The sequence below is a fragment of the Symsagittifera roscoffensis genome, chromosome 9, assembly GCF_963678635.1.
Source record: "Symsagittifera roscoffensis chromosome 9, txSymRosc1.1, whole genome shotgun sequence".
NCBI classification, from domain to species: domain Eukaryota; kingdom Metazoa; phylum Xenacoelomorpha; order Acoela; family Convolutidae; genus Symsagittifera; species Symsagittifera roscoffensis.
In genome coordinates this window covers 23629791-23653584 of record NC_087070.1, presented here as the reverse complement: position 1 = coordinate 23653584, position 23794 = coordinate 23629791, and the positions used below count along the sequence as shown (strand labels likewise).

General features: G+C 33.4%; 1 protein-coding gene across 1 annotated transcript; it reads right to left on the bottom strand.

Annotated features, from left to right (window-relative positions):
* Nucleotides 1–20697: 20697 nt before the first annotated feature.
* Nucleotides 20698–21750, bottom strand: LOC134854069 (coiled-coil domain-containing protein 153-like). The gene is made up of 2 exons (XM_063870143.1): nt 21381–21750; nt 20698–21214 (listed from the first exon to the last, which is right to left on the bottom strand). Exons 1-2 carry the CDS (start codon nt 21554–21556, stop codon nt 20764–20766), a joined length of 627 nt encoding a protein of 208 aa, XP_063726213.1. The 5' UTR covers nt 21557–21750; the 3' UTR covers nt 20698–20763.
* Between the last annotated feature and the right edge of the window lie 2044 nt (nt 21751–23794).

The following is a 23794-nucleotide window of genomic DNA, read 5'->3' as shown; positions in this document are numbered from 1 at the left end:
ATCTGATGAAGATGATGAATCTGAATCTAGAACAATTAACTCCGCCGGATTCGTCCTGTTGATAGTCTCATGTGGTTCCTCAATCTCTAACACAATAGGCTCGGCCGCCGAACCAGAGGCTTCTTGGACACTCTCTACGGCATCAATGAAGTAACGTTTACCATAAAATTTTGGTGGGCCGACGTTTCTACTAGAGCGGCGAATAGTAGTAGGAATTTTACCGGGTATTATGGCAGGACTGTTGGATATAGCGCACTCATCCGTTGAGTCGCTTATCTCATACACCGGAAAGTTTATGTTTGAGTCGGTTTCCGTCAGATTATGTTCCACTTGTGGGTCGTTTTGTCCAATGGTGTCATTTTCCCCTCCCTGATTGACGGTTCTCTGATCCGTCGAGTTAGATGTTCGGCTGGCTGGCACTATACTTATTGGGCACTCGTATGATTGATCCATGGGTTGTTCACTGATTGGGAAACTGTCGTTTTCTAAAATCTCAGATTTTATTTCAGGATTGGTTATAGAAGAGTTAAAGTTATTTCCGAGTGATATGTGAGGTGTAAGTGAATCCGAAATAAAGCGCTCTCTGGCTACGTCTCTACAAGGAAAACCGCCCGCTATCCATTCCCATTCGCTAGTATCCGAAATATCCGAAGGAATTAGCATAGATTCATCCGAAGCAAGGTAACCTGGAGGAGTTGGTGACTTCTTTGAGCGTCGTGTCTGTCTTCTTGTCGGGATGGATGATGGTCCAGAAATGCGTGTCCTAGTTAGGTTGTCAGATGATGTCGGGTCTAATTGTCTGTTCCTTCTTTTTGTTGGCTTCTTGGGTTTTGGTTTTCTTTTTGAGCATTCCAGTTTTTGACCTACTTCGACATTAGGGTTAGAAAAGTAAGGGAATGAAATGTTTCCTCTAAAAGGTCTGATTTTATTTGAGGTAGAGATAGGAATCGCAATGTCGGATTTTCGTATTATTTTTCCGTCGGATAACTTAACTGTCGAAGTCGAAGAATTTATAATTCTTTTGTTTAGTTCTTTATAAAAACAGTCTCGGTTGATATTACCATTAGTTTTCCGAAGGATTTTACCTTTAAAAGGGCTTTCGATTGGTCTTCTGTTTTGAGTCGTTTTCGAGGATGAGGCATAGTCTGTATCGTAGCCTTTTTCAGTCGGATTTTGGTTCTTCTTCGCAATCAGATCGTCCTTGTATCCGTCCTCGATTCTATCATCCGCGTTCCAATCCTTAGCTCGATCCTTAGACAGTATTGATTTCCCTTTGTCTAAAATTCCAAAGGAAGGTTTACCCGAAGCTAATTGTTTCCAAATAGTATTTGGTTTTCTGTTATAGTGGATCTCGAAAGGTGAGCATTTAATTTTTGATTGGAAAGTAGAACGTAGGTTCCAAATGATTTTTGAAACGGCATTTTGTAACGTGGTTTTATGATGTTCTTTGGAGATAGCCAGTAGTTTGACTTTTACAGTGTGTACGAGTTTTTCGACTAATCCATTGGATCGGTGATCGCCTACTGTACAAAAGATTATTTTGATGTTGTTAGAATCGCAGAATGATTTGAAGTCTTGACTTGTAAAGCAAGTAGCATGATCCACCCTTATAGAATAAGGTATACCGTGTAAGAATATGTAGTCTTGTAAAAATTCTATAACTGTTTTTGAAGAGGTAGATGATGTAATTTTTGCCGACGGAAATTTAGAAAATCTGTCAATACAAAGTAAAATGTATTTATTTGACCCCCAATAAGAATCCAAAGGACCCGCGAAGTCTAAATCAAGTTCTTCATTTGGTTCTGATAATGGAGGAAGTTCACTAATTTGTGAATTAGGGATAACAGAATTTATATTCTTACCCGCCGATGTACACTCTGAGCAATTAATTCCATGAAAGTAGATTTGTCTGTTAATGTGCGGCCACCAAATGTGTTGGGCCAAATATTTCATTCCGAATTGACCTGGATGTGTTTCGTGGAGAGTCTTCATCATCGCGTTTCGTAGGGTAAATGGAATAACGAGTTTGCCGTCCATGTAAAGTAATCCATCGGATTCGTGAAGGTCTCGGGTGAAATGTTTGAAGTAAGGAGAATCTGCATTAATCTTCTCCACCTTATTTTGAAGTGCTTTAACAATAGGGCTTAACATGGGATCGTCTTCTGTCAAGAAAGCCACTAACTTGGCGTTAAATAAAATATTTAAATCCAAGGGTCGATCCGGCAACTTCAAGTTTTCACGGTATTTTTTAACGAGATTGATATGATTTGGTAAAAGTTTGAATTCTAAATCTACGGAAATACCGGAAGTGGTGGGATTAATTACAATATTCTTATTATTCATATTAACAGTATCTACAATTTTTTTATCTACAGGTGAATAAATTAGGCTACAATTAAGAATTAAAAAATAAAGAAATGCGGAATTTGAAATGGAAATAATTAAAGTATTTGTGTTGGAATAATCCGTTGGAATACAATTTGATGTACAAAATTCTGTTCTTCTGTGATTGAATGAGCAAATTGGAAAAGACGAGTTAATAAGTTTTAGTACTGCTGCTATTAGGTAATTACGTAATAAGAAGTAATCGGAATTTTCCAAATTGTGACCAATGGCTGAACAGGTATTTCTTAGTTTCTCCGACGGATTTAATGATTTATTAATCTTATTAATGTTTGCTACTACGAATTCTTCGTCGTAATGTGAAGTTGGAAGGGCTTTTCCGGATGGGATTCTAGAAATAAGATCAGTGAAGCCCATGTCTTTTCCTGCGATATGTTTGATTGAGAAATTAAAAGGTAATAATCTGTCTACCCATCTTGTTAATCTACTGTGGTAGGTTTTATTTCCGTGGTTTGGTGAAAGAGCGGATAATAGGGCCTTGTGATCAGTGATTATTTCGAAATCAGAGCCGTAAAGGTAATTTTTATAATGCTCAACAGCCCAAACAACCCCTAAAAGTTCGAGTTCGTTAGTAGAGTATTTAGACTCGTGAGGATTTAAAAAACGTGACGCAAATGAGATTGTTTTCCAATCGTTCCCATGGAGTTGTTCCAGCGAGGCTCCAAGTCCATTGTGTGATGCGTCTGTTTTCACTCTAGTTTTTCGTTTTACATCGAAATGTGTATTCTCTGTTAAATTAACGATTTCTTCTTTTATTCTTTCAAACGCTTTTGTATGATCATCGTTCCATTGGAATATTGATTTCTTATTTAGGAGCGGTCGGAGTGGGCTTCCTAAGGATGCAAGGTTTGGGACAAATTTAATGTATTGGTTTATAGAACCAAAAAATGATCGTAATTCTTTCAGATTCTTCGGTATAGGTAGGTCTTTGATAGCTTTCGATTTGTCGAATAACGGGGTAATTCCTGATTTAGAGATTTTAAATCCCAACCATTCTATTTCTTTTTGAAAGAATTTACATTTTGACCATTTTACGGCAAAGTTGTATTCGTCGAGGGTCGATAGAATTTTTAATACAATATTCTTGTGGTCTAAGAATGTTCCTTTGGAAGAAATTAAAATGTCGTCCAAGTAACAATTTGTAAATGGGATTGAACCTAACGTAGAGTCCATTACTCTTTGAAATTCGTTGGGCATATCCCCTAAGCCGTAAAAACCAGTTAAAAATTGGTAAGTACCAGTAATGTCACCGCCCACAATACTGAAGTTACATTGGTTACTAGTAAATTTGTCTAATGCTAATTGACTGTATGCATTTTTTAAGTCTAGATTAGTAAACCACACTTTTCCAACGGAATCATTAGTAATTTGTGCCGCAACGTTGTCTACAAGTTCGTGGATGTTTGGCATTTGATATTTGTTCTTGTAAATCTGTTTGTTTATGAACTTGGAATCTAATGCCAGTTTGATGGATTTGTCTTTTCTGCAAGTGATGACTATTGGGCTAATAAATCTGTCTTCGTCGCAATTTTCTAATTTTTTAATATGTCCCTCTGCTTTTAATCTATTGAGTTCTGTTTTTACCGGATCCAGTAAATGTAGGGGGACTCGTCTTCCTTTTAGTTGGATTGGTTTTAATGGTTCGTGAAAATGGGTAATTTTCATTTGATTTTTAATTTTTCCAATCCGAAGGAATAAATTTTTAAATGACTTTGATATATTAAGGATTTCCCTATCTTGGTTTGTTTGGGAAATGGAATTTACTGACTTACACTGCTTGTTGGTCTGGAAGTGTGGAAAATGTTTCTGAGAGACCTCTATTCCCACTTTTGGAAGGTTGTCGTTTCCTAAGATATTCCTTTCATGTCCCTCGGTTAAGAAGAATTGACAGTCGTTATCTGACCAACCATTTGAGAATATCGGAATCTTCACCTTTCCAGTGATGTTTATGGCATTATCCCTGAATCCAAAGTAAAGGTCTCTGGTTGTCTTATCCACCGGATAAATTTTCAAGTATGGATCACGTAATTTCAATTCGTGAAGTACGTTTTTCTTAAGAAAGCTCACTGGGCTAGCTGAATCCACTTGAATGTTTAAAATTACTTGGTTTTCTTTTCCGAGTCCGATGTTTAATAATTTCTTCAGTTCCTTTCCGTCGTTATCAAAAATTGTAGTTACATTTAGTACAGAGTAATCGTCGTTTTCACTTTGTCCAGATTCCGACCATGCGTTTATGACACCGCAACATTCTCTATCCGCGTGGTCGGTATTTACATCCGGGAAATCCGACGGATTAAAATCTGTATTATCTACAATTTGAGTATTTACAATGTTTACATTTTTACGTCGAGATCTACAAAGTCTGGTGAAATGACCTTTGAATTTACAAGAAGTACAAGTTGTGTCCTTTGCTGGGCAAACTGCTAAGTGTCCTTTTGAGAATGAACCGCCACACTTCATACAGCTGTTACTTCTTTCGATGTTGAGAGTTGGTTCTCTTTTGACGTTAAAATGGTTGTTTGGTTTATGTACAGATGATCCGTTGGATTTAAAATTATTAGTTAACTTCAAGTGATTTAAAATTCCTTTTTCATCGATAAGTGCTACGTTTAGTGCTTCGCGTGGAGGGAGGGTTTCTGTTAATAATTTCCTTTGTATATCGTAGTTTTTCATATTATTTATGAAAATATCTCTTATCCACTCTTCTTCTCCTGCGGATATGTCGCACTTTTTAGCCATTTCAGCTAAGGCACCCCAAAATTGTTCGAGGGATTCTCTGTCGCGTTGTTTTCTATTTAACAGTTTATGTCGTTCAAATGTGACGTTTGATTTTCTTACGAAAGCAATCGCTAAAAACTCCCAGAATTCTTTAAAAGAAATTTGTAAGACTTTCACCTTGGTAAATTTCTGTCCGAAGATCCTTTTTCCTTCATTTCCCAATGCCAGATATAAGACTGAACGTAATTTCTTGTCTGCTTCTTCTATTCGCATTCCGTTAAATTTCTTAGTTTCGGTTTTTATCGAAGCTGTTTCTTCTTCGTCATGTCTTCTTTGTTCTTGGATATTTCTCTCCAATCTCAAGCGTCTTTGGGCGTCTGTTTCACCGTCCGGTGGGTTTTCCAAATTTGGTGGTTATGGATGTTGTCTCTCCGACGGATTGAGTAGATTTTCTATATCTATGTTTTCTTTAGCTATAATTGCTAATTGAAACAGATCACTCCAATCTTCCCAAGGGATGGGTGGGTCTACCGTATGGTTTTGCCAAAAGGGAGGTATTCCTCTCACGTTAGATTCGTTAGATGACTGCGCCATGATAAAATGTTACTTTGTTGTAGCTAATTCTAAATTAAAACTATTAAAAAGAATAAGAAATAAGATGAATTAGTCGGTAAGTTAAAACATTAAAACAATGAGAGATCATTCTCTCCGCCGGAGAGAATGGCTAGTGAAGGTCATAACTAAGTGACCGGTTAATTAAATAAGTATGTTTAGCAATAATTGCAAAACCTGATGTAAAATCACAACATAGGTATTTATTAAACCTCCTTAATTTTGCAAGAAAAACCACTCGAAAATTACTTTCTTTGGTGGAGTTTAGGGAATTTTTTCTGATGTATTTTCACAAATTTCAACAAAAAGTCTGCTGTATAAAATGTTAACATTATTGGGAAAATTTTTCTACGAGCACATAATATTTTTGTTTTCTTCTAAAGACGATGCAATAACAAAACAAAGTTTGACATTGACACTACTGATAACTTGGCAAAAGTTTTTAGTGAGAAGAGCTAAAAGTTTTTAATATCGTTTAAATTGTGTTTCTGTTTTTTTTCATGCTTTCGTAAAACAATCTTTATTTGAGCAAAATTGAAGTGTTTACGCAACAAATTTTTTGATCAATTAATCAATTCAGCGTTTATTGATTTTTTTTGCCGACCAAGCAACGCTATAAAAGAAAACTAAAAAGAAAAGGCGCATTATTTATATCAGAATGCTTAAATTGACATTTTTCAACTTCCCATGAGCTCTAGGATCACTAGTTTTCAGATGAAAAAATAAATCCATCAAATTGGTAAGTCAAAGGTAGAAATTGGTCGAAAAAACAATCATAAAACTTTCGTCAATTTCTTCGCAAAAAGTTTATAGCAGAGAACGGTTCTCTAGACACGGAACGCATGATTAAATGATTTTTCTCAGCTCTTATTAGCATAAGTGAAATGCTTTCATTATGATTTGAAAGTTACTGTTGAATACCAAGAAATTGGCTCGTTTAAATTGGAACATCATCTTCAACTTCAAAGGGATCTATTTTCCATCAAGTGGAACTGTTGCGATAACGGATTGCCGTATTTAGCTTTTTACTAATCACTTCAAACTTGTTTCAGTTTCCCTTCCCGTAAAGTTAAATTATACACCAGTGGACAATATTAATCGCAAGTTCAGGTTTGGTTTTTCTCTCTCAAAAGCATGTTTTCAAAGATGATTTCGGACAACTTTCGATGAGAATTTTCTCAAAAACTTACATAGACCATGAGCAAATGTTCAGAGATGCCCTCTATGAAATTATCAAAATTCACTTTGAAAGATTTACCAGATTTACGTTGAAAATGCCAGTCTTAATCATCTGCACTAAATTTTGCGTCGGTGTGAGCTCTTTCTTGAAAAAGCAGAAGAAAGCAATTGTTCATGAGATGTGAACCAGTCTAAGCAATTTAAAAGAACTATTCCTTGTGACAACTTTACTGAAATGAACTATTTCTTAAAATTTCACGCGTCATAACAAGTTAAGGCAGATAGAAAAAAAACTGACATTTTGAGACCCGAAAAACCTCGTAAATCTTTTGAACTAAATTTTGAAAATTTCATAGAGGACAGTTTTGATCATTTGACTTTGGTCTAAGTAAAAAATTTGTTTAAAATCCAAGTAAAGTTGTCCAAAAATTTCCTTAAAAACAGGCATTTTAAAGAAAAAGGCTGCTTATGCGCTTAATTTTTTCCATAAGTGCAAGAATCTAAAAATTATTATTTTATCACCTTGCTTAAGAAAAAGTGTAAAATGTTTTTTTTTACAATTAGCATAGGCTATAAGAAATAACTATCTCACAAAAAAGCAGACAGATACTATCTGTCTGTTTTTTGGTAAACAGGCAGATATTATTAGGATTAAAGTTGGGCAATTTTTACACAGGTGGACAACATTAGTAGCAGAGGCTATTTTTTTGTTTTCCAAACTGCCTGATGTGAAAGATTATTTTCTGCAATTTGTACTTTGAGCCTACACAATGTTTTTTTTTGATCCGAGATAAAAACAACTACTACTTCAACTTCCCTCTATCAAAAAACCAAGTTTAAATGGCTTGCTGCGTTTTTCCGGGTCAAAAACGCCAGTTTTACCCTCTGCGTTTAGTTTAAAAAGAGGCGATGGAAAGTTTTCAGACGGAAAAGTTTTTAGGCTGAACAACTGAATTGCCTTGAAGAAATTGTTGTTTTTTTTCGCGTGTACAAGCTTTCATTTAGCATATTCAAGAAATAATTCTCACAACTGAATGAAGAAATGGTTCCAGATGACAAAAAAGGCATTTGGACCCGGAACATTTCGCTATATCGCTGAAACTAGATACTGGTATTTTGATAGAGACTAGATCAGAATGATTGATTTTATTTTTCGAACGAGTTTAAGAACAAAAAAATACCTAACAAATCAGGCATTTTGAAAAATCAAAAGCTGTACTTGCGCTTAGTTTTTTTCCCACCAGTCTACTTAAAGTTGGATCAAATTTGTATAAGTACCAACAACAGATTCTCACAACTGCTACCTTTAAAAATATGAAATTTTGATTTCTCGAGGGATATGCCCTTTTAGTTCCGCTCGTTTGGTTAATCAGCTGCAAAATTTTACCAGATCGGGATTTTGTAGAACCAGGTTGTTTTAAAAATGATGTTCATTGAAAAAAATTACTTCTCAGATTAATTTTACATTGCGTGAAAATAGTCTTTTTCACCAAACTGTAATAAAAAATTAATTCACTCAGACGCGGAAACTTTTGTTTTGTCAGACCTAAGAAAGTCGTAAGCCCTTGCAAAAAGTTTTGATAATTTCGGATCATTTTTTTCGGTATATGTGAAAAACGTATTTTAAATTGTTGTGACTTTTTTTAAATTTGATAACAGGTACATTAGAGTCAAAAGAAAAATTTGCGAAATCTATTCCCAATATTGTGATAAAATTTCAGCAACCACAGCTTTAAAACACAGAGTGATCATAAATCTACAAAACAGCTCCAAAATTTTTTTTTGACATCGTGGATAAACGGCGAAACTTACTGTAATTAGAAGAAATGGCATGTTCGGAACATCTTGATTAAGAAACATTTCCCAGTTTCTAATTGCAATTTAGTTCAAATTTGTTTTTAATTGTTTCCAGAAATCTAAATCTAAGAGTAAAATTAGTATGTTGTCTTTGGAATCTGCGCTTCAAAATTACAGAGCGTACACTTGGTCAAAAACATGTCAACAATTTTTTTTCCAGTTTTTTTTGGAATTTAATCTTAGAGTTTTTATCAAGAAAATGTTTAAATGGACACGCAAAATGCATTTGAAAACAAAACCCAATGCAACTTTCCTTCATATCTATATTTACTCAAGATAATTTTTGTAATGAAACTGATTATAAATGCTACACTAGCAGTGAAAAAATTCTAAACACACTCACAGTTTTATACAATTAATTATGCCTTTTTAGCAAAAATTCCTCTCAAACATTAGTTTTAGATAAGAATTGACTATGCTTTGAAAAATCTACCATGACTCAAGGAAAAAATTTCAAAAAACAATTCTGTTCATTTTAAAAGACAAAAATGTTGATTTTTTTTGGCCTAGTTCAAAAAATGAAATGCTTTGTCATTTATTTCACAAAAAGTTCTCTAAAATAATCCAGCAGAATCAGTGAACCTCGAAATTTTGCTACGCTATAAGAAGCGTCTTTTTTTGGTTGTGTTTTTAGTTTCAATGCATTTTTTTTTAACATGTATCACGTAAATTGCTTTTTCAACGTGCTTTCTAGTGCATTTTAAATGATTCCCTATGGCTTTTAGTGCACAGTTTTAAACAATATATGCAAAACTATAAAAACTTTGTCAGATTTTTTATAAAACGTGGACTTTGTAACCAGTGACTCAAAAATAGATAGTTTATTCTGCAACTCTTACAGATGCATCAAACTAAGTGATACAAATTTCAACTCAATTATATTACATTGAACTTGCACAAAAAAATTGCTTATTTAAAAATAAAGAACACCGTTTTTGCCATTAACTAGGGCTGAAACATTTTTCCTTGAATCTCTTTGTAACAGCAGTTGAACTAAATTTTGGTGTAGAGATAATTTCAGAATAATTTCATTTGCATAAAAGATATTTTTGAAGTTTCCTTTGGGTAAAAGTCGCCTTCTTACATTTTAAAATAATTTTAAATACCTCTACGGAGAACAAAACTAATCTATTTCACTAAATTAACCAGCTGATAATCATTGAGGTGAATTTTGTATTTTTTAGGTCTTTTTCATTCTAAAATGTTTTAAAATAAATTGAAGACTCAATGGATAAATAATTTTGATCAATTTCATTTTAAAACCCATTTTTCAACGATTTTTTAATAGTCATCTCGGATATAAAAACGCAAAAAATGATATTAGCTTTCCACTCCAGAAACAGAAGTCTACTTTTTTGAGTTAAAACGCGAGTTCATTTTTACCCATTTCAGTTGCATCTTTTTTTCATTAATTGCTGCCTGGTACTTACTTATCAAGCATGAGTGAGCCAAATGTGAAACAAGACTGCTCGTGTCAGGGCAAAGCCCTGAATGTGCCGACTGCTTTTTAAGTTTTAGTTCAAACTTTGTGAAAATCATCCCCACACACGCCATAAAAAGTACGAAAGGATAGATTTTGCTTCTTGTAAAAAATCATTTACGGCAAATAAGCTTCTTTCAAGCAATTAGGAACGATTTGTAGGACAGATTAAATCTCCGCTTATGCGTTAATAGCGCGATTTATATCGCGCGTTAATTGTCCCAAATTGGTCAAAATGGCCAAAATGGCAATCTTTAAACCCTCATAATACTACAAAAAATGATCAGAGGTCAAATGTTTTTTCAATATTGAGCTCAAGACAACAATAACTTTCGAATGATATAAAAAAATTCCGTCAAAATGGCTAGTTAAAAAGTCGAATTTTGTCTGAAGAAAAAGAAACCCACCCCGAGCACAAATTTTCCGTTACTTTCGTATCGAAAGTCGAAACAATAATTGCTAGTTTAAAGCGCTTTACTTGCTAACTGCTATCAAATAACCAACCTTCCGTGGAATGATAAGTACCTTGCTTGTCTTGAGGTAACCTATATTAAACTTTTGCCAAAACAGTCAAATCTTTGACTAGTTTATTTTTTTCTGCAAAGAATTTGATTTCAAATAATTTAGAGTTGAGACCTGAAACGAATCATTCATAATTTTTGAAAGTGGGGAGGAACTTTGTCTTCGAATTGGTTAAAGCTTTCTTTTTTTAAAGAATTTCTTACCACGCAAATCAGGTACTACATAAAAATCGGAATCGACTGAATGTTGTGCTTTATTGGAGACCTTAGGTCGTGCTCATAGTGACCTTGGAAATTTTCAATGTTTTTTAGAATCGAGAAAAACTGGTTTGAGTTTTGTGACTTTTAGGGTAACTTCGATCAAAAAAAGCAAACAATCAGGCTTGCTTAGGAAAAAACTGCCGTGAATTTTCATTTAAGACTTGAAAATTTTAGCTTTAGAAGACTTTTTTCAGCGTCTACTTAGGAAAAAAGCTCCAGAAAATATACAAAACTTTGGATTTTTTATCTAAATTTTTTTGTTCTTCCGTCATATCGAAGAAAACTGTTGTTTTAGACATCTAGCAAATCTCTTTTGTTTGCTCATTTTGTATTCAAATTTGCATCTGATATCCTGATACTTTATGCTTTTTTTTAGACGTTGGCTTATGTAAAAAATGAGAAAATTGTTTTTAAAGTTTTCAAATCAATCCAATTTTTAAGTTATTTTTCATTTATTCTTCATTAGAGTTGTTTCATGAAATACATATAGGTTTCTTCAAAATATCATGACATTGCTTTAGTTTCATGATTTATTCGGAGCATATATTTCTTATCTGCCGTGAGAACTTTTGAATTAATTTGAAAGGATCTATATGAATCTTTTGTTTCGTGGTTAAAAATTGTGTTCAGATAAACCAAAATCTAAAAAAAAAACATCTCGTTTTAAGAGATATTGTTATACAAAAAAAAAACCATTTATTTCAATATATTTTTGGTGTGACAAAATTTTGGCAAAATAAGAGATTATATTCGATTATAATCAACAACAATTGATACAGAGAGTTTTTTGTATGAACTATAATCAATCATAATCGAATAACTTTAAACAATTATTTTCGATAATTAGAATCAATTAAAAATGTCAAAAAACTAACATAAGAATCCGTTTTAGTTGATTACTTACTCGTAACCTGGGTACGGATTGCTTTCATCTAACTTTAAGAACACAACTATCAATTCCTTTTGTAAGTTCCTGCCGCAGTTACTCAATTTAAGTATATATGCTCGGCGTGGTTTTTATTCAGACCAACTCTCATAATTACTTCCCGGGAACGATGTATGTCTCTTCGTGGTACGGGAACGGACGCGCTCGCCACTAGATTATCTTGACTTATATTTTTCGTTGAAACGTTCACTAATAGACAAACGTGACTAAAACAACGCTGTGATAATTTGATGCTAAAAGCTTAACACGCATTATTTACGCTTGGTGAGTTATCTCGCACCACAAAATAGTTCCAAATTCGATTGAGACAGGCTAATTGATCTTATTGTTTTCATACACGATGCTTTTTATTCAGTGTAAAATTCATTGTTTTTCAATAGTCTTTCTAACCAAAAACTAATTCACACCAGCTTATGGACAGTCAGAACGCTTTGCCCTAAAACGAGATGTCTTGCATTTGTTATATGCTGCATGACTTTAGCCGCTTGGGCTTACTACTCTTTGAAACAATTAACTTCTTTTAATGAATGGCTAAAAAATTGATCTAACATGATAAAAATTAGATTTCAAAGCAAGTTTTTAATTTTTCAACTGCACAGATAACATCATGCACAGATGAAATTTTCAGATTTCAAGAAAACAACGCAAAACAAAAACAAATAGAAAAAAGATCACCAGAATCGAGCCAGAAAAAAAAACAGCACAAACCGAAGTTAATGAAAATCATAAAAAACAACTTCATCGCTGAGAACTTTTTTGCCGTTCAAATTTATAATGCTTTATCGAAAGATTGGTTCCGCTTTCTGCATTTTTCCACTCCAACTAATAACTTTTTTAAGTAAGTAACTTCAAAGTTTACGTAAATTAGAGCAATTTATTTTTAATGTTAGTTTAAATCAGGGCTGTGAAATCTGGAATGTTTCGACTGCTCCTCAACGACTTTCAAACATCAATCCAAAAACTTGATTCAATTTTCAAACATTTGAAAAAATCTTTTTTATTTTTAGATTTCGAAAAAACAAATCTCCACAGACGCCATGCCAGTTAGAAAAGGCTAGTCTTATCGTCTAATAACGCAATAATAAAGCCTCAGTTCATTTTGGGTGTTTTGGCAGATAATATTGCTGATTACGCGTTAATAGCTCGAAACAACTCGCGGGTTAATTGTCCTAAATTAGACAAAATTGCAGTTTCCAAACAGTCAGTAGTTTTCAAAAACTGATCACAGAGTACTTTTTTTTATTAAACTGAAAACTGTTTTCAAGTTTTGAGCTTGAGGGATCACTGGCTTTTATTTGCTTTAAAAACTAAAAACTCCTTAAAAAATTCAGAATTTTCTGCCGCAAAAAACCATCCCAGCACAATTACTCTGTCTTTTTCTTCAAAGATTGCAACAAACTTCTATTTACAACTATTCAATTGTTTACCGTATTGGAGTGCAATTTTTAACTTTGAAAAAAAACAATGAGTTGTTTTTTCTTAGCAAATAGAATAGATTTTCCTAAACTCATTGACAAGTAGCAACTAATCATAACCGGGAAAAAAATTAGGAGGTGAGAAACGAAAAGTGGCAAATAAACAGTTAGTAATAGAAAATGGGGAAAAAACCTCATATGCAAGCAAAGTTGAATCAAATTGCAAACTTTAGGCGAAAAAAAAGGAAAATATATCTATATCACTAACATCATTAAACGAATTGAAAATTTTGTACATTCTAAATTTTTTTGCGCATTGAAACAGTAAAAAATGGCTGCTAAAAAAACTGCGTTTTCTTGAATGCCAAAAAAGCCGAACATGACTTTAAAACTCTCTGACTCTAAAATGATTTTCCATGTACCGAATGGGACCAAGTTAACATCATGCCCCAAAATTGTTTAGGAGAGGATGTTAACTTGGATCAAATTTGAAATTTCAGCCAATCAGAGCCGTACATTTTACATGCTGCGCGTAGCTAATTTGATCTAAATTAAATGGTTGGCTGGAAGATATTAGGTTGGTCTATTGGGGGAGACTAGTCTTATGGTCTGTCTGTCTAACTAAATTCGACAATTGCGTTGCCTTGTTTGACATCCCGAAAAAAATGTGTTTTAACAAATTCGTCGTAAAATTATACATAGCTGTAGTTTTTGCTCCGACGTTAAAAAAAAACGTTGTTTTTATGCTTGCTAGGGCTTTTGATCGGATTTTTGAAGAAATTAAGAAAAAAATAAGCTTAGATGGTTTTTTAGTCAGACCATTTCTCAAAAAAAACATCTTCCGCGGAATGAAGCATAGATCTACGTCTTTCTAGAAGGAGCCCACTAACCCCTAAATTGTTCTAGACTTGATGCAAACACTTAACGCACTTTATTTAGGCATAGCAAATTATCCCGTACCACAAAACTTTTACAAATCAATTAAAGCAAGCAAATTTGTCTTATTAATTGTATGTACGAATCGCAATATGCAGCTTAAAATTCCCAGATAGTTTTTTCTTATTTCATTAACCAAATTATTCGAGACCTGTTTATGGACAGTCGGAAGAAATAGGCTTTACACTGATACCAGCAGTCTTTTTTTTTCTATTCAGTCACTTTTCGGAGATCGAAGTAAAAGTTTTTCAAAAAAATTGTATACTCCATTGAAGGTTTTGTAATAATTTAACATTTTCTTGCAAAATTAGGCTCTAAGATTATCATTTAAAACAAAAAGACTATCTTTAAAAAAAGAGTTGTAAAATAGTGACTTTTCTTACAAAAATTTCTAAGATAGGAACTTTTCTTTCATAAACTTCGCAAAAGCATTTAACCGGTTAACAAAATCTCCATTGACTCAAATTACAAAATCGGAGACTCATTCTGCTACATGATTTCACTGAAGTAAAGTTAGTTTTTAGTTGATATTTAGAAACTTTGTCAATATATACGTGCACCTCACATACATTAAGTCCTCAGCAAATAGGACATGATTCATAAAAACGAAATTTTATTGTTTCTAAACTATGTTTAAACTGCTAATTACGTTAAAATAAAATTTTGGGAATTGTTGTAAGAAATGCTTGCAATATAACCACCTTCTATGACTTTTGCAAGCATAAATTTGAAAACAAAAACAATATTGATTATATCTATTTAAAATCTTTTTGACAATTTTCTGAATTTCTTATAAGAAAATTGTATGATAGCGGAGTCTCCGCCAAATCTTATGAGAAGTTCTAAGATAAAAGTTCTAAGAATTGAGTTGAGGCTAACTGATCGGGCGTAATAGGTTCTTACGACTAATAGTTTTACTTTTGATTTGAAAATTATAACTGGAAAATCAAAAATTGATCATCCTTACAATTTAAGACAAGTTTTAATAAATCAACGAAAACCTAGTCTGTTTTCGGAATATTTTTGTTCCACATTTCGTAAAATGAGGAATATTTATGGTTGGGATGCTTTTTTCTTTCAGGCAGTTTCCGTAATTTGAACTTTTTGACGGCTCTTTTTAAAATCTGACAGCTGTTGTTTTCGATAACTCAAATGTTAAAAATGATTTGATTGGCCTGTGGTCGGCCTTATTAGAAAATAATTACAACAAAATTTTTGTGATCGAATATACAGAGCAGTCAAATTCGGACCCTTCAGGATTTTCCCATGATATACAAACAGCCAAGTTATTTTAAGTTTTTTTCTATTGGCTTATAAAATGTAATTAACAATCATTTTGATAATTTAGAGAGTAGTACAATTTCTCAAGACCATTTTTGAATTACAAAAAAAAATTCACGAATTTCGATACTGAAACTTTGGTACCATCTGAGATTTTCTGTAGTCTTGTGCTCAAGGTTTAAAATATGTTTCAGCGTTGATCGTTTTTCTTGAAAAAGTAGTGTTTTGAAAAATGCCAAGAAATACTTCAATCAAACAGTTTTTTATTACAAAAAAAATTGATTTTTTTTAAACTTGAAGTTATTAATCTTTTTAATTTTGAAGCCCCTGAAAAAAGGAAAACAACTCTAACTGCAAACTTTTGCGGTGAAAGATGGTCATTTTTAAATTGCCATTTCATTCAATTAAAAAGTTTTTTATCCGCACTTTGGCAAGAGAAACAGTATAAGATGCCTGCGACTTTATTCTGTTATTAAACTTTTTTTCTAGTGCGCCAGTAATTGGACTTTCAAACTATTTCAAAATCGAATCGCAAATAAACTTTTGTCTATTACTCTTGTCAAGTCGAGAGTCGTCAAACCTAAAGGCATACTCCAAATTTTTTTAAGTTTTCAATTACCATTGCTGTAAAACTTCAACTAAGTTTCAATAATTCTTGAATTATTTCGTTGAATTTAAGAATTAATATGAAACAAGGGAACCCGCATTGAGGTTCCATGCACAGTATTCAATTATTATCAGTTTTATTGGTCCAGAGTGTTGCCATTATAAATGATAATCATTTCACTTTGGCACCACACAATCGATTATAATCCCTTATATCCAATTTTTTGAAATAAAAACAAATCGATTATAACATAGAAACTTATTTTTGGCAATTTTTTGAATTTTTCATTAAAAAAATTTAAGATGGGGGTAATTTTCAGCGAATCTGACAAGAAAATCCAAGAGAAATATCTAAGAATTGACTTGAGGCTAACTAATTGGTCGTTTCAATTTCGTAAAACTAACAGTTTTACACTTGATATGAAATTTTTACCTTCAAAAACAAAAACTGATCTTCCTCACAGTTCCAGACGAATTACAAAAATCAACAAATATAAAACAATTTCTGGATAATAAAAATATGAGAAAACTTAGGCTGTTTTCGGCATGTTTTTGTTCCGTCTTCCTAAAAATATGGAGTTTTTATGGCTGGAGTGGTTTTTAATCAAACAATTTCCCAAATTATAATTATTTTGACAGATTATTTTATAAATTGATGTTTCTTGTAGCTCAAATGTATAAAACAAATGGCCTCTAATCAACCTCAATATATGTTCTCATTTTTCAGATTTTCTCTTTAAATATTGTTAAGCAAAACTCTTGTGATCGACTAAAAAGGGCAATCAGAGTCGGAACCTTCAGGGTTTTCCCGTGATATACAAGCAATCATGTAGTTTTGAATTTGCTTATTGGCTTATAAAAATTAATTGTTAATTGTGTTGAAAAAGTGAAAGGGTATCTTCATGGTTCAAACTATTCAAACTATCTTAAGGATTATACAGTTTAATGTAAATTGAAGTTTGGCAGCACGTAGTTTTGCAGAGCTTTAAAAAATCAGTCGTCTCGATTTTCAAAGCCTGTACAGCAAAAAAAATCATACTGTCAATGTTATCACGATTTGATGTTCCAAGTTTTAAAGAAAACGACAAATATTTTCGCTCTTTTCTGATCTCAAGACCAATTTAGAGTTTTCAGATGGAAAAATAGTAAAATATTTCCCAGATGCCGGCGCCTTTGTTCGGTTATTTAACTTGAATTATAAGGCGCCAGTAAATGGGTTTGAAAAGTAATTGAAAGTCGAATCGCAAATAGACTTTTGTGCATTACGCTTATCAACTAGAGAATCATCAACCCTAAACCCATACTCTAACGTTTATTTTATTTTTCAATCATTGCTGTAAGGTTTCAACTAAACTTCATTAATTTTCTATCAATTGTTGAATAAAAGTGATATTATGAAACAGGGGAACCTGCAATTATGTTTCATTAATAATTATCGATTATAGTCGATTTTAGTGGTGATGATTAACTAACTTTGGCGCCACACAATCGATTATAATCCATTATAGCCATATTTTTTGAAAAAAAAAACACAAATTGATTGTAATCCACTTATGATCCATTATAATGGATGATAATGTACAAACGTCTCAAAATTTTCATTAGGCAAATTTCGTACTTGGTTTCTAAACCTACTCGCAACTACCTAATTTTAGCAAAACGATATCCAGCACACATTTAACACCTATTCGAGTGGAATTCTACCCTTTTTATCCAATCACCGACATTTTTACTCTTTTTTATTCTTTCCTCCCCCACATCCCTCCCCGTCCCCAACCACCCCTTGAAACTTCCCCAGAGCAGTTTTCAAAATTTTTCAATAAATCTAAGCAACAGGCAAAAACCGGTGGAGGGATGTTTTGAGGTCGGTTGCAGGGTGGGGTGGTTTGGGGTAAAAATAGTAGGATGCGAGAAGTAAGAATGGTAGTTTTAACCGTGGGTTAAATGGAGGATGGCAGAGATACCCCAATTAAGAAAACAACTGAGAAAAAAATTGTTTAGAAATTAAAAATAAAACATTACGTGACAAATTTATGTTTCAATTTATTGATTGCGATGTTCAAGTTTTTGAACTATACAAAAAAGTTTTGGACAATCCATGCTCTTGCTTAAAACAAACCATCATAGTCTATTATATTCCATTTATCCATTATAATCTATTATAACCAATTATAATCCATTATATTATTTGAAACTGATTTCTCTTTTGCTTGGTTTATAATTGATTATGAATCCATTTTAACGTTTCATCGAGACAGATCATACAAACGCATTATAATAGATAATGGAACCTTATTGCGGGAAATAACTTCAAAAAGTTCTTTTGTTGCTTAAGCTATGGCTGTCACTGGATATAAATCAATCAAACTGGGGTATTATTAATTGAGTATGAAAATTTCAGGCGGCGGTTAGCTTTAAAAAGAAACGATCCTTTTAATTTTTTTGACGCTGCAAAAACAACCCAAATTTGCACACCACGTGATCTGGTTTCAGTTATTCGTCTCTCGCAATTATCTACCACAAAATCTGGTTTCAAATTTCTTCTCTCGCGTTAATTCCTTACGGCGGGAAATGAGAAAGCAAACTATCGCGCGTTAATAATATTCCGAATGGGCCAAATTAACACTTTTCGAACCCTCATATTTTTCTTGAATTGTTGAAAAATCGATGAAAAACTTTGTCAAAAACGCTAAAACAAAAATCAAAAATGGACGGAATAAAAAACCACCTCAGATATAAATATAGCAATTTTTCTTCAAAAATCGGAACGATAAATAACAAAACGAAAATTTGAATGTTTCCGAAATTTCTTTACTCGTCTTTAGGCTAGTCTCAAGAATTCATAAAAACTGCAACCCGAAGCTAAGAAGAACACTAATATTGAACAGAATAATTGTACATGAGTCTGTTTTTTAATTTTATCTATGCAGGCACACAAACTCGCTGCGTGAGTATTAAATGCCGTTCTGATCATGTTCGATTTTACAAAAAAAAAACACAAGACAGAAAAAACGCTGAGAATTTCTTTCATATATTCACTTCAAATTTTTGGTCACTTCTGTCCAACACACTAGGACCAAGGATTGGACTTTGCTCGAATACAACCGTCGGACTACAACCGTAAATTTGGGTCACTAAATTTGGGTCATTAATTTTCGACTTGAGGTGTTGTCGAAAACTGAACAACGTTCGACCTTTTCGGCCGAATCATGAGTCGAGCACCTAAGCCCGGAGCTTAAGACGAGATTGTAATTTGCCACCAATAAATGACACCGGGAATTTTGACCCAACATAAAAAAAATGAATGGACTTTTTAAAAGTCAATGCCAATATTTTTTCAATCTAGAAAATTTTGAATAAATTTTGGGAAACAGCCTGCACTATTTAGCTTGATAACAAAAATAAAAAAGACTGCTCGTATCAGGGCGAAGTCCTGAATGTTCCGACTGCCTTTTAAGGCTTATGGAGCAGCATTAATAACATAAAAAAATTAATTGAAGTAAAATAAAATGAAAATTTTTTTAATTTGAATTTTTTAATAAAAACCATCCCACCACACGCCATATAAAGTACAAAAAGGTAGATTTCGTTCCTTGTAACAAAAAAATTATGGCAAATTAGCTTCGTTCAACCAATTTGGAACAATTTATAAGACGGATTAAATCTCCGCTTACGCGCTAATAGCGCGAATTATATCGCGCGTTAATTGTCCCAAATTGGTCAGAATGGCCAAAATGGCAATCTTTAAACCCTCATAACTTTACAAAAAACGATCACAGGTGAAATATCTTTTCAAATTTAAGCTCAGGACAACAATACTTTTTGAATGATATTAAAAAATTCTGCCAAAAATGGCTAGTTAAAAAGTCGAAATTTGTCTGAAGAAAAAAAAACCCACCCCCACACAAATATTCCGTTACTTTCGTATCGAAAGTCGGAACAACAAGAGTAATCGTATCAGGGCGAAGCCCTGAATGTTCCAACTGCCTTTTAAGGTTTATAGAGCAGTAATAACATTTAAAAATTAAATGAAGTAAAAACTAAATGAATTTTTTTTTAATTTGAAGTTTTTTATCAAAATCATCCCCCTCACACGCCATATTAAATTCAAAAGGATAGATTTCGCTCCTGTTAACAAATGACTTATGGCAAATAAGCTTCTTTCAACCAATTTGGAACGATTTCTAAGACGGATTGACTCTCCGCTTACGCGTTAATAGCGCGAAAACATATCGCGCGTTAATTGTCCCAAATTTGCCAAAATGGCAACTTTTAAACCCCCGTAACTTTACGAAAAATGATCACAGGTGAAATATCTTTTCAAATTTGAGCTCAGGACAACACCACCTTTCGAATGATATTTTAAAATTCCGTCAAAAAGGGCTAGTTAAAAAGTCGAAATTTGTCTGAAGAAAAAAACCAACCCTGAGCACAAATATTCCGTCACTTTCGTATCGAACTCTTATTTTGTGAACTATGTAATTACATTCAAGTGAAACTGTTATTAGTCTAAATCTTTTTAATTTTTATTAATTTGAAAATTTGTCTTTAAAATTCCTGGAAATTTATTCCAAATTCTTTTAATCGTTCCTTGGTTCTGTCTTGCAAGTCAATTGATGACCTTTCCCACTGATCTTTTGCCTTTGTCAAATTAACTTGCAGATTTCTCAATGAAGTGTCAAAAATATTTTGATACGTGCTCTCCAAAATTCTCAGTTTGTTCCTCAATTCAGTAACTTCATCCTCTTTTTTCCTAATGATGGAATCTTTTTCCTGAATTGTGTTGGCGAGAACTTGTTGGCAATTTGTTAGTTCGTTGTTCAATTGGATGTTTTCACGTTGCAAATTGTCAATGACGAGGTTTTTCTCCGTCTGAAATGTTTTGAACTGACGCGCTAGATCGTTATGAACATCCAATTGGTCACTTCGCTCCTCTTCTAATTGGTCGGTTAGGTTCAAGAAGTCAGTCTTCAGTTGATCACGTGCAGATTGGGTTCGCCTGAAGCGGAAAAAGAAAAATGAAAACCCGACCAAATTATTATGGCTCTTTATACTTTCAAAACGCTCAGCCCTACTAAAACATAAAATGTGGCAATAAAGACAACTTTTGTCTGACTTTTACCATGACAGAATAGCTGTTGTGATTGTTGTGAAACTTGGCTGACCTTGAGAGGCTGTTTTGGAGTGATAGATGATGTTTCAGATTCTGCATCTCCATCGTCGATTTCTTCAGCTGCTCCTCCGGGGTCAACTCCTCCTCCCCCTTCTTCCCCTTCTTGCCCCCCTTCTTCTTACCCCCTCCTTTCTTCCCGCCTCCCTTCTTACCCTTTTTTGGAGGCATACTTCTAACAACCGTCTACAATTTCACGAAATGATGAACCGAGTTTAATTAACACGATCAATAGTATAACAAAACTATAAAACTGACGCTGTTGTTTCGAGCTATGGAGATATTTTTAAAAATTTTAAGCACAACCGTGCGAATTTATTAAAAAATTAACTAATGCAATATTCAAGATATATAAACGCTTGACTGTACTGCAGTAATCGGATGAATTTTTGTTGGTAGCATTCGCAAATATGTATGTAACAAGCGTGCTTCAATAAAAAATTTAAACCGTTCACAAAAGAGCATGTAATTTCTTAATGCTCAAATTTAGCTACAACAAAAATCAAGTACGCCGAGATATGTGTACTGAGCACAAGTAGAAAATACGGTCTTTTATGATGGTTTTCAAATGATCGTTTTTGACAAAAAAGAACAAGAATTATGCACAAAAGTAAACTGGCAAAAATAAAAATAGTTTGAGCAATCACAAAAAAGTTTATCAAATGGCATTCGCTGAGAAAACATTGTATTGAGAAGAAAATGAACTTTCGGACAGTCTAAAAGACCTTTTTGAATCTCAAATCTTATTTGTTTGATTTTATAAATTTTAGTTTCGAGTTACTTTCTTCGAATACAGGCACAATGGGCGGCAAGAAGGGAAAAGGTAAAAAGTCAAAGAAGAAGTTAAACAAAGGCAAACAAGAAAAATCTCACAAAGAATCAGAGAGGCAAGATTGTACTACTGAAATTGCTCGGCTGAGGAACGATTTGCAAGTTCGAAAACTGTTTGTAAGCAGTGATCCCCTTCATAGAAACAACTATTTCGAGGAAATGTTAAAAATTGAAAAACGCGTGAACGAGTTAGATGATAGTACCATATCAGTTCCGAGAGATGTACAGGTAAATATATTCTTGTTGCTTTTTTCTGTTTAGAAATACTTTCAGGAGGGTAAGAAGGATAATTTTTACTTCCCGTTTCGCACATAGCAATTTTTTTAGCTTCCTACAATTTTAACATTACAAATTAAATGCGTGAAAAATAAGATGCAGAAAATTGGCAATTCTAGAATGTTCTCGAGGAGGAGGAGCGGCGGCGGGGGGGGGGGGGTTTCAACAAATCTCAAAAACTTTTAGGGTCTCGCAAAATAACCCCTTTGTGTCAAAATTTTTGTTGGCAAATTTAGAACAAAAGTAAGACAAAAACGCAAAACGCGCATTGCATTCTTTCGGCGCGAGCTTTCACTCGAAATTAGTATTTTTTTTATCGCCAGAGAATCTTTAAATATATTTTGAGGATCGTCTGACAAAATTTGATTTCGTAGATTTCTACCAAAGGGGGACTCTTTGGCTGAAGAGGAGTCGAATATATTGTTGAATTATTAGTTAAAGCTGGGCCCTGCAATTTAAATGAGACCGTTCCCGGATTTTTCATGACTTTGTAAGAGCGGGTAAATCTTCTGCGAACAGTAGTGCGTGTTTAGATGCTGCACCTCTCTATGGAGAAAGACTCAATTTTATTTATGATTCTTCTTGAAAAGGAAAACGCGTCACTTCAAGAACAAATTTCGACTTGCAGACATTTAACCGAACAAGTAGTGCGTGAAAAGAATTCAGAAGTTGGCCGAATAAAACAGGAAATTTTTGAACTGAAGCTGAAGTTGAAATCACAAGAAGTGGAGTACAAAAATATTTTCGACACTCTACAGATGAAAGCAGCATTGAGAGAAATTGAGGAAAAGCCAAAATTTTTTGGACCCATTGAAGATTATTTTGATTAATTGCTAATAATTTTTACCATAAATTTCAGGATATAAGGCCTACGTTGATAAAAGGTAAAGTTCATTGTTTTAGAGTTCAAAGCCGGTTATAGCTTTTATAACTAATAGCAAAAAGTTCGGACAGACAGAATTAAATAAAATGAGCAATCAGTGCTTTTCGACGCTTTTTTGCATGCAATATCTGAAACCAAATAACCTTGACTTTTTTGTCAGACCAAATTCAAAATGAGAGCTCGTCGATTATCCGATAATTATGCTAGCCTAATTTTTAAGTACTGCGATGAACAGCCAGATTTTACTAAAAAACATTTTGACGCTTCGGATGCAATAGCCCGCCGTGGTTATAGGTTTTCAGCGAATATTAACAATTTCCCCCTATTAAATTTACTGAAGAAACTCCACCCCAGTAAATAAAAACTGTAAATTCGCACTAAAGCATTGTATGTAAATTCGAATTTTGCTGCATTCTGAT

Coding starts and splice junctions, on each gene's coding strand:
- LOC134854069 (XM_063870143.1), bottom strand. CDS start 21,556: ATGCCTCCAAAAAAGGGTAAGAAGGGAGGCGGGAAGAAAGGAGGGGGT. Junction 21,215..21,380: donor CTCCAAAACAGCCTCTCAAG/GTCAGCCAAGTT, acceptor TTTCCGCTTCAG/GCGAACCCAATCTGCACGTG.